At 67.8% G+C, this 10,785-nt stretch overlaps 1 protein-coding gene across 2 annotated transcripts; it reads left to right on the top strand.

Moving 5' to 3' along the window:
* The first annotated feature begins 1,328 nt into the window (after positions 1-1,328).
* ARHGEF2 (Rho/Rac guanine nucleotide exchange factor 2) lies at positions 1,329-10,547 on the top strand. 2 transcript variants are annotated; one of them, XM_058860631.1, is made up of 22 exons: positions 1,329-1,351; positions 2,383-2,533; positions 3,869-3,936; positions 4,044-4,104; positions 4,470-4,599; positions 4,679-4,788; positions 4,863-5,009; positions 5,669-5,919; positions 6,031-6,156; positions 6,438-6,555; positions 6,742-6,999; positions 7,204-7,280; positions 7,363-7,532; positions 7,713-7,780; positions 7,935-8,123; positions 8,266-8,385; positions 8,468-8,532; positions 8,617-8,658; positions 8,755-8,805; positions 8,958-9,356; positions 9,782-9,968; positions 10,064-10,547. In XM_058860631.1, the coding sequence occupies exons 2-22, from the start codon at positions 2,401-2,403 to the stop codon at positions 10,138-10,140; spliced, it is 2,847 nt and encodes a 948-aa protein (XP_058716614.1). In that variant the 5' UTR covers positions 1,329-1,351; positions 2,383-2,400; the 3' UTR covers positions 10,141-10,547. The 2 variants fall into 2 exon arrangements, with proteins under 2 accessions (XP_058716614.1, XP_058716613.1); XM_058860630.1 differs by having other exon boundaries at positions 4,041-4,104.
* Positions 10,548-10,785: the final 238 nt, after the last annotated feature.

The raw sequence follows: 10,785 nt of genomic DNA, 5'->3' as shown, positions 1-10,785 counted from the left end.
TGGCGGGGTGGCCCCGAGGGGTCTGACAGCCCCCCAGAAACTCCCCCGAGCTGCGCGCGGGGTTTTGGGCTCGGGGGGGCCCCGGGCCGGAACAGGAACCCCAAAACCGCCGTCTCTATTTAAAGCACCGAAACTTCCTCCGCCCCCAGCGCCGGGGGGGGTCGGAAGTGCGGGGACCCCGAAATTCCCCTCCCGGAGCAGCCGCGTGTCCCGGCGCACCCCGGTTCGTGCGGGGGCTTGGGGCGCGGGGGGCGCGGGGGGCGCGGGGGTCTTTGCCTTGGGGTCTCCACCGCTCGGGGGTTTTGGGGGGCTGCTGACACCCCCCCCCCCGCCCTCGGGGTCTTTAGGGCTTCGTGTCCCCCAAATGTCCCTCCCGGGGGCACCGTGACCCCCCCAAACCTGCCGTGGTTCCCCCCCCCCCCCCGGTGAGGGATGCGGGACCCCAAATTCTCCCGGGGTGTTTTTTGGGGGGCGGCAGCGCTTGCGCGGGTGTGACCCCCCCTTCCCCTGAGGGTTTTGTAGGGGGGGTCCCGGGGGGGTCCCGGGGGGGTCCGGGGGGGCGGGCAGGAAGCGGCCGCGGCTCCCGCCTTTGTCTGGCGCGGTTCGGTTTCCTTCGGGGGGGGTGAGGGCCCAAAACGGGGAGGAAAACGCGGAAATCGGCAACGGAGAAAAGTCAGGGGGAAAAGAAGAAAAACGGTCAGGGGGAAAAAAAAAGGGGGGGGAGGAAAAATTGGGGGGAAAAAAGCGGAGAAAAGGAAAATAAGGAGAAAAAAGGGGGAAATAAGCAGGGAGAAGGGAGGAAAAGAGGGGAGAAAGAGGAGCAAAAGCAATGAAGGAGGAAAAATCAGTTAAAAAGGAAAATGCTGTAAAAAGGGGGGAATAAGCATAAAAAAGGAAAAATAGTAAAAAAGGGGGAAGGCGGCAAATAAAGGGAGAACGAAAAAAGAGGAAAGAAAATCGGGGGTGGAAAAGAAGAGCAGGAAGATAAAGGGAAGAAAGGGAAAATATCGGGGGGAAAAGGCTGAAAAGAATAAAGGGAAAGCAAAGAAAAAAACAAAAAATGAGAGGAAAAAACGGAGAGGGGGGAAAAAAAAGGAAAGAAACGAACAAAAAACGGAGGAAAAGAAAAGAAAAACAAACAAAACCGGCGGAGCAAAGGGAAAAATCAAAGGCAAACAAACAAGCGGGCGGGAACAATCGCGCGCGGGGCGGATGTCGCGGCCGATGTCGCGGCCGGAGGCGCCGCCGGGGCCGGGGGGGGGCCGGGGCTCGGGGGTTCGGGATGTGCTGCTGCTCCTGCGCCCCGTTCCCGGCGGACGGGGAGGCGGAGGGACCCCTGAGCCGCGAGCGGGTGAGCCCCCCGCGACCCCCGCCCGGGGACTCGGGGTGACCCTGGGGTCCCCAGCAGTGGGGTCCCACTGGTGTCCCGAGGGGTCTCCTCGGTGCTCCGAGGGGTCTCTCTCCTGATCCGCGGGGTCCCACTGGTGTCCCCGGGGGTCCCATTGGTGTCCCCGGGGGTCCCATTGGTGTCCCCGGGGGTCCCACTCCCTTCCTTGGGGTCCCACTCCCATCCTTGGGGTCCCACTCCTGCCCCGTGGCGCCCCCGTTCTCCCTCCCCCCCCGGGGGTCTCTCAGCCTCTCCCCCGCTCTCGGGGGGGTTCGGGAGCAGGGACGGGCACCGGGAAGGGGAGCGGGGGGGTCCCGGAGCGCCGCAGTTTTGGGGGGCTGCTGGTTGGAGCCCCGAGTGCCCCGGCCCGCCGGGCTCAGCCCCGGTGCCAGGCACGGCCGGGGCCGCGGGGGTGGCGAGGGGGGGCACAAAGGCGTCTCTGTGCCCGTGGGGGCGCGGGGGGGTCCGAGGCGAGCGCGGGGACACTCGGGGTGACGCCGGCTCGCTCCCCTTTTGAAACCCGAACCGACCCCCGCCCCCCGAACCATCCCCGCGGCGGCTCAGCCGGCTCCCGACCCCGCGTTTTGCGGGGGGGAAAAGGGTGAAACCCCCCAATTCGGCTAAAAATAGGAGGCGGGGGGCGCGGGACGATGTCCCCAACCCCCCACGGGGCAGCGTCACCCCCGGCTGCGCCCCCGCACCCCGTCCCCATTGGGGCTGGCGCCGGGGGGGCCGTGCCGGGGCGGGGGGGATCCTCTCCCGCAGCCTCCGGTTGCCGTGGAGACGGGATGCTGGGAAGCGGCAGCGAGCGCAGGGAGCGGGGGGCTCTCTCCCCGTCCTCCGGGCTCCCCACCGAGCCCGCGGGGCAGCGGCCGCTCCCGCAGCCCGCCCGGCTCCCCGCGGCCATGAGCCGCGTCCCGAGGCCGGCGGGGGGGCCCGCGGGGCGGCCGCGGTGCCGCAGCCCCGTCAGGCGTCCGGTGCCGCTGTCCGGGCAGGGCAAGGACAAGGAGAGGATGAAGGAGGGGAAGGAGAAGGACGCGCGTTACACCAACGGGCACCTCTTCACCACCATCTCCGTGTCCGGCATGACCATGTGCTTCGCCTGCAACAAGAGCATCACGGCCAAGGAAGCGCTCGTGTGTCCCAGTGAGAGCCGGGATGGGGACCCGGGAGGGAAATTCCGGGCGGATGTGCCGGGCGGGGGGTGCCAGGAGGGATTTGACAGGGGGGGATGTGCCAGGGCAGGAGGGACAGGGTGGCACTGACGGGGTGGCATTGATGGGGTGGCATTGATGGGGTGGCATTGATGGGGTGGCATTGATGGGGTGGCATTGATGGGATGGCATTGCCAGGGTGGCTGTGCCAGGGTGGCTTTTCCAGGGCAGAATTGTCACCGTGGCTCTGCTGCAGTGGCTTTGCCGGGGTGGCATTGCCGGGGTGGCTTTTCCAGGGCAGAATTGTCACCGTGGCTCTGCTGCAGTGGCTTTGCCAGGGTGGCATTGCCGGGGTGGCTTTTCCAGAGTGGAGTTGCCAGGGTGGCTTTGCCGCAGTGGTTTTTTCTGGGATGGCTCTTCCGGGGTGTCTTTTCCATCACGGTTTTGCCAGGGTGGCAGGGCTGGGCTCGGTATGACAGGGTGGCTTTTCCAGGTTGGCTCTGCCAGGGCGGAATTGCTGCGGTGGATTTGCCAGGATGGCTTTTCCATCGTGGTTTTGCCAGGATGGCTTTCCTGGGGTGGATGTGCCAGGGCAGAATTGCCAGGGTGGCTTTACCAGGGTGAAATTTTCATGGTGGCTTTGCCAGGCTGAAATTTCTGGGGTGGCTTGGCTGGGGTGGCTTTGCCGCAGAGACTTTTCCAGCCTGGAGTTGCCAGGGTGGCTTTTTCTGGGGTGGCTTCCCCATGGCGGCTTTGCCGGGGTGGCTTTGCCGCAGTGGCTTTTCTGAGGAGGCTTTTTTTGGGATGACTTTTTTTGGGGTGGCTTTGCTGGGGCGGAATTGCTGGGGTGGCTTTGCCAGATTGGATTTGCCGCAGTGGCTTTGCCGGGGCGGCTTTTTTGGGACGGCTTTTTTAGGGTGGCCTTGCCAGGATGACTGTGCCACCGTGGCTTTTCCAAGATGACTTTTCTGGGGTGGCTTTGCCACATGGGCACCATCGTGCCCGTTCCCAGAGCCCAGATCCTGCTGGGATTGTTCCCTGGAGCACGAGATGGTTTCTCTGCCTTGGCACATCCTGGCTCCCTGGCTCTGGTGGCCCCGGGCTGGCTCTGGTGGCCCCTGGGCTGGCTCTGGTGGCCCCAGGCTGGCACGGTGCCCTCGGGGTTGGGGCAGCTGCTCCCTGGCAGCTGCAGCTCCGGCAGCGCCGGGTGATCCGCATCCACCCGCATTCCCACCACATCTGCTCCCGTCGCTCTGCCAGGATCCGGGGGAGGAGGGGTGGCAGGAGGGTCCCCGTGGCCTCTCCGTCACCTCTCCGTGTCCCCCAGCCTGCAACGTCACCATCCACAACCGCTGCAAGGACACCCTGCCCAACTGCACCAAGGTGAAGCAGAAGGTGAGCGCGGGTGACGCCAGGCGGGGATTGGCGGGGGATGAGGGAACGGGGGGATGCGGGAACCGGGGACACGCGAGGACAGTGACGCTTCCGCTCCCCCGCAGCAGCAGAAGGCGGCGCTGCTGAAGAACAGCTCAGCCCTGCAGTCGGTGTCCCTGCGCAACAAGAGTGAGTGGGGGGAGCTTCCCTTCCCTTCCCTTCCCTTCCCTTCCCTTCCCTTCCCTTCCCTTCCCTTCCCTTCCCTTCCCTTCCCTTCCCTTCCCTTCCCTTCCCTTCCCTTCCCTTCCCTTCCCTTCCCTTCCCTTCCCTTCCCTTCCCTTCCCTTCCCTTCCCTTCCCTTCCCTTCCCTTCCCTTCCCTTCCCTTCCCTTCCTTCCCTTCCTTCCCTTCCCTTCCCTTCCCTTCCCTTCCCTTCCCTTCCCTTCCCTTCCCTTCCCTTCCTTCCCTTCCCTTCCCTTCCTCCGGTGTCCCTGCTCAGCCCGGGGGGTGACAGGGGGGTCCCAGCACTGTCCCCCCGGTGTCCCCCACCCCCAGATGCCATCCGGGAGCGCCCCAATTCCGCCATCTACCCCTCGGAGAGTTTCCGGCAGACGCTGCTGGGGCCCCGCCGCGGCCGCCCCTCCCTGTCCCTCTCCAAGAGCGTCTCCACCACAAACATCTCAGGGTAAGGGCAGGAAGCGCAGGGGACAGGGGGCTCCAGGGGTGTCCCCAGTGTCCCCATCGTGTCCCACCGCCTCCCCCAGGACGTTCAACGATGACTCTCCCCTGGGCATCCGGCGGATCCTGTCCCAATCCACGGATTCCCTCAACATGCGCAACCGGACGCTCTCCGTGGAGTCGCTGATCGATGAAGGTGGGGGCACGGTGGGGCCGCGAGGGCCCGGGGGGGGACACGGGGACTCCATGTCCTGCCGATGTCACCTGCAGGCCCTGACGTCATCCTGAGCCAGCTGCTGAGCGATTTGGAGGCGGATGGGAAGGAGTTCGAGGCGGATTCCTGGAGCCTGGCGGTGGATAACAGCTTCCTGCAGCAGCACCGCATGGACGTCATGAAGCGGCAGGATGTCATCTACGGTGAGGGGACACGGGGACACAGGGACAGGGGACACAGGGACAGGACAGAGGGACACGGGGATGCAGGGACAGCGATGCTGGGTGGCTGTCCCTGGGGTCCTGTTCCCTCTGTGCTATTGCCCCAGGGGGTGCTGTCCCTGTCCCTGGGGTGCTGTCCCTGTCCTGGGGGTGCTGTCCCTGTCCTGGGGGTGCTGTCCCTGTCCCTTGGGGTGTTGTCCCTGTCCCTGGGGTGTGTCCCTGTCCCGTCCCGGGGGTGCTGTCCCTGTCCTGGGGGTGCTGTCCCTGTCCCTGGGTGTTGTCCCTGTCCCTGGGGGTGCTGTCCCTGTCCCTCGGGGTGCTGTCCCTGTCCCTCGGGGTGCTGTCCCTGTCCTGGGGTGTTGTCCTTGTCCTGGGGGTGCTGTCCCTGTCCCTGGGGTGTTGTCCCTGTCCCTCGGGGTGCTGTCCCTGTCCCTGGGGTGTTGTCCCTGTCCCGGGGGTGCTGTCCCTGTCCCAGGGGTGCTGTCCCTGTCCTGGGGGTGCTGTCCCTGTCCCTGGGGTGTTGTCCTTGTCCTGGGGGTGCTGTCCCTGTCTCTCTGGGTGTTGTCCTGTCCCTCGGGGTGCTGTCCCTGTCCCGGGGGTGCTGTCCCTGTCCCCGTGGTGACCGCGCCGTGCCCCCGCAGAGCTGATGCAGACGGAGCTGCACCACGTGCGGACGCTGAAGATCATGGGCGCCCTGTTCCGCAGGGCGATGCTGGAGGAGCTGCAGCTGGACCCCGGCACCGTCCAGCGCATCTTCCCCTGCCTCGACGAGCTCAGCCACATCCACGAGCGCTTCCTGGCCCAGCTCCTGGAGCGGCGCCGGGAATCGCTGGCCCAGGACAGCAACAAGAACTTCGTCATCGACCGTCTCGGTGACATCCTCGTCACCCAGGTGGGCGGGGGGGACACCGGGGAGCCGGGATGGGGGGGATGGGATTCAGCCAGGGGATGGCAGAGGGGGGGACGCGCTCACCGATGTCCCCTCGTCCTTCCCACTGCCAAGTTCTCTGGCCCGAGCGCGGAGCAGCTGCGCAAAGCCTACGCCGAGTTCTGCAGCAAGCACACCAAGGCGCTCAAGGAGTACAAGGACCTGCTGGCCCGGGACAAGCGCTTCCAGCAGTTCATCCGGGTGGGCTCCGTGGGGACCCCGGGCTGGGGGCGGGGTCTCCATCCTCTGGAGACACCCCCGTGATGGGGGTCGGGGTCCCCCCGCACATTCCAGGCTTTGTCCCCCGGTGGAAAACCCTTCTCCGAACTCCATGCCTCAGTTTCCCCAAGTTGTGTCCCTCCCTCACTGAGCCCTGGGGGGGGTCTCCGCTTTGGGAGGGGTCGCTGATGGAGGGGGGTCCCTGCTGATGGGGGTCTCTGCTTTTGGGGCCCTGCTGACCGTGTGTCCCCCCTGTCCCCCAGCGGGTGACGCGGTCCCCGCTCCTCCGCCGCCACGGCGTCCCCGAGTGCATCCTGCTGGTGACGCAGCGCATCACCAAGTACCCGGTGCTCATCGAGCGCATCCTCAAGAACTCCAAAGGTACCGGGGCGGGACGGGGAGGGGACCCCCGGGGCGGGAAGGGGCCGGGATCCCCGGGGCGGGAAGAAGCGGGGAACCCCGGGGCGTGGCGGGGAACCCCGGGGCGTGGCGGGGAACCCCGGGGCGTGGCGGGGAACCCCGGGGCGTGGCGGGGCCGGAGTTCCAGCGTCCCTCCCCTGCTGGCAGACAACGAGGGGGACTGCGCGGACCTGTCCCGGGCGCTGCGCTTGGTGAAGGAGCTGCTCTCGTCCGTGGACGAGGAGGTTCACGCCTGGGAGCTCCGCGGGCGCCTCTGGGACGTTTTCCGGCGCGTGGATCCCCGCGCCAAGGTGCCGCTGCTCTGGGACAGCCGCCCCGGAGCCTTCGGCAGGGACGAGCTGCTCCGCAGGAAGCTGGTGCACAGCGGGGGGATGCTCTGGAAAACGGCGGCCGGGCGCTTCAAAGGTGGGGAGTGGGGGGGAAAAGGGGATTGGGGGATGTCCAGGGAGCAGGGGATGGGGATGCTGGGGAGCCTCTCGTGGAACGGGGGTCCCAGGAGATGCGGGATGCTGGCAGACCCCGTCTCCTCCGTGGCTGGATTTGGGCTCAGCCCTGGGGCTCGGGGGGCTCAGCGGGTGAAGCCCCTGCGCTCACCCCGGCTCATCCCAGACGTCCTGGTGCTGCTGATGACGGACGTGCTCGTGTTCCTGCAAGAGAAGGACCAGAAATACACCTTCCCCATGCTGGTGAGCCGCCCCCTCCCCACCCCAGCCCCCAGCGGGGCTCCGGGACAGCGTTCCCCATTCCCAGCGCTCCCCGGTCCCGCAGGACAAGCCAGCCGTCATCTCCCTGCAAAACCTGATCGTGCGGGACATCGCCAACCAGGAGAAGGGGATGTTCCTGATCAGCGCGGCCCCGCCCGAGATGTACGAGGTGCACGCGGCTTCCCGGGACGACCGCAACCACTGGATGAAGGTCATCCAGCAGGCCGTCAGCCTGTGAGTGTCCCGGGAACTCGGGGACGGCTGGGAATGCCCCGGGATCATGGAATCGCCGGGGGACCCCCCCATGGTTACAGGGTGGGCAGTGGTGGGCGCTTGGAGGGGAAAAGGGGGATGGGTGTGGGGTGATGGGGCTGAGGGGTCCTGGCTCTGACCCCCCCATCCCGGCCCTCCCAGCTGCCCAAGCCGCCAGGATTTTCCCCTGATTGAGACGGAGACTGAAGCGTCCTTGAGGAAGCTGAAAGGTGGGGGCCCATCCCTGTTCCTCCCACCCCATCCCATGGATCCCATCCCATCCCATCCCATGGATCCCATCCCATGGATCCCATCCCATGGATCCCATCCCACCCCACCCCACCCCACCCCTGCTGACCCCCAATTCCCCCCGCCCCTCTCCAGAGCGGATGGAGCAGCACGACCGTCAGATCGCGGCGCTGCTGGAGGACAAGGTTGGGATTTTTGCGGACATGCTGGCGCTGGGCAGCGGCTGCTCCGAGCCCTCCCCGGTCCCCCGCGGGACCCCCTTTCCTGGGGACCCCGGCCGGGGCCCCCGCGGGGACGTGCTGCTGCACGATGCCATCCGGGAAGGTACGGGAGCTCCGGGAACGGCTGATCCGGGCTGGGAAGGGCTGGGACGGAAACCTCAGGGTGCCCCAGGATGTTCTGGGATGCTCCAGGATGGGGAAACTGAGGCAGGGGCGTGGAGCTCACGCTGCCCTTCCCTCCACAGTGGAGTGCCTGAAGGAGATTTTCACGGGATGCAATCGGGACCAGAACCAGAACCAGAACCAGAACCAGAACCAGAACAATCCCCCCGAGGCCGAGAGCTGCCCCAGCCCCAGCGCCAGCAGTAAGGGGGGACAGGGGGAGGGAGTGCAGGGGTGGGGGGACCCCCGGGACCCCCTCGGGGCTTACCCAGCCTTCCCCTGCAGACGGAGACTCCGGCAGCATCAACGGCTCCTTGGAATTCCGGGGGGATCCGGACTCTGGGCAGCGGGTGAGCTGGGGAGGGGGCACGGGGGGACAGCCGGGGACCCCCAGCCCACCCTGGGACCCTGGTGTCACCTCACTCTCTCCACAGGACGGGAATGGGAACCAGGTCCCGCCGAGGGGATCCCAGGAGGTGAGGAAGGGTTTTGGGGTCTGGGGGTGCTGCCCGCCCCATGGTGCCCCCCCGCCCCGTGGCACTCGGGGTTCACTCAAATCCTGTCCCCCACAGGAGATCAACCAGCGCCTGGTGAACCTGTACGGGCTCCTGCTGCGGCTGCAGGTGGGGCAGGGGAACGGGGAGGGAGGATGAGGAGGTGCCCCCTGCCCAAACCCATTCCTGCCCCCTTTCTCCCACCTTCTCTCCCTTTGTCCCATTCCCAACGTTCTTCTCACTCCCCCCCTCTGCCCCCTTTCCCTCCGTGCCCCCCGCAGGTCCAGCTGACCCATCAGGAGGTGCTGCTGGAGCTGCAGCTGCCGGAGGGGCTGCAGCGGCCGCGGCCCCGCCGGGGGTCTCAGCCGGCGGTGCCGGTGAGCGGGGGCTCGGAGCCGGGTCCCGGGGCGGAGCTGGCGCTGCTGCAGCGGCAGCACGGGCTGGTGCAGGAGGAGCTGAGCCGCTGCCGGCAGCTGTGCCAGGAGCGGGCGCAGGAGGCGGCGGCGCTGGAGTCGCGGCTGCGGGACAGCGAGCGGGAGCGGTCCCGGCTGGAGCGGGAGCTGCAGGAGGCGCGGGGGGCTCCGGCTCCGGCGGGGCCGCGGGGCCGGAGAGCGGCCGAGCCCCGGCGCAGGAGCCTCCCGGCCGGGGACGCGCTGTACCTGAGCTTCACCCCCCCGCCGGTGGGCACCGGGGGCACCGGGAGCATCGGGGAGGCACCGGGAGCACCGGGAGGGCACCGGGAGGGCACCGGGGGCACCGGGAGGGCACCGGGGGGGTACCGGGAGGGCACCGGGGGCACCGGGAGGGCACCGGGGGGGTACCGGGAGGGCACCGGGGGCACCGGGGGCACCGGGAGGGCACCGGGAGTGCACCGGGGGTGGCACCGGGGGCACCGGGGGGGAACCGGGGGCACCGGGGAGGCACTGGGAGGGCACCGGGGGTGGCACCGGGGGTACCGGGAGGGCACCGAGGGTACCGGGGGAGCTGCGGGTGAGGGATGGGGTGCTGTGTGACACGAGCCGTGCCCGGCCGCAGCCCCCGGAGGGTGGGGGACGCAGGGGCTCGGGGCTGACCCCCCCCTCCTTCCTCTGCTCCCACCCGGCAGCTGAGCCACCCCAGCTCCCCCGGCGGCCTCCCGTTCCACGCCCCCGCCTTCCCCGGGCCCCGAGATGAGCTGGAATTCCGGGGCGCCGATCCCGAGCGGCTGCGGGAGGGCGAGGACACCCTGGACGTGCTCCTGGAGGACGAGGGGGGCTTGGGGAGCCGCCACTCCCCCCCCGCCAGCCCCCGAGGTGCGTCTCCGTTCTGGGGGTGGGGAGGGGGCGGATCCTACCCTGGGGTCCCGATTTTATTTGGGGGCGGGGATTAACCTGGAGTTTTTCCGTAGATTTCCTGAGGATGCAGGATATTCCCGAGGAGGCGGAGAACAGCCAGGAGCTGAAGGAGGGCGACGGGGACAGTTAGGGACCCCCGCAGCCCCCTCAGCACCCCACGATTCCCCCCAGGACGCGCCGGGGGCTGGATCCAGCTGTGGGGAGCGATGGGAAAGGCGGGATGGGGACGCTGCTATTCCCACGGGAGCCTTATGGGAACGGGGGGGGGGGTCCCGTGGCCCCCTCCCCTGCTCCAGCCCGGGGGGGGCGGGGGTGACATCGCGCTCCTCCTCTTCCTGCTGGGATTTATTTATTTATTTGGATGTTTTGGGGTGCGGGAGGTGGCCCCGGGGAGGGGGGGAGCCTCCCGTTCCTGGGTCAGCGGTGACAGTGACCCCCCCCCCCGGTGTCGGGGGCTGCCCAAGGGTGGGGCGGGGAGGGCCGGGGTCCCCGCGGATTAACTGTAAAAAACAACAAAGGACAAAAAAAAAAAAAAAAAAAAGAAAAGAAAAATATAAAAAATTTGGAAAATCGTGAAAATGAAGAGTTTGGAGCCAAAACGAAGGGGGTGGGGCTGGGGGAGGAGCGGAGCAGCCGGGGCGGGGGCGTCTCATCAGGGCAGTGAGTGCGGGGGGCTCAGCTGGAGGTCTCAGCCCCGCACGGAACCTGCGGGATCTCAGCCCGTGGGGAGAGGGGGGGGTCTCAGCCGGGGGGTCTCGGCCGGGGGGCGATGGGG

This window comes from Poecile atricapillus, chromosome 33 (genome assembly GCF_030490865.1).
Source record: "Poecile atricapillus isolate bPoeAtr1 chromosome 33, bPoeAtr1.hap1, whole genome shotgun sequence".
Classification (NCBI taxonomy): domain Eukaryota; kingdom Metazoa; phylum Chordata; class Aves; order Passeriformes; family Paridae; genus Poecile; species Poecile atricapillus.
Note: the sequence above shows the minus strand (reverse complement) of the source record. Positions and strands in the feature narration are given on the sequence as shown.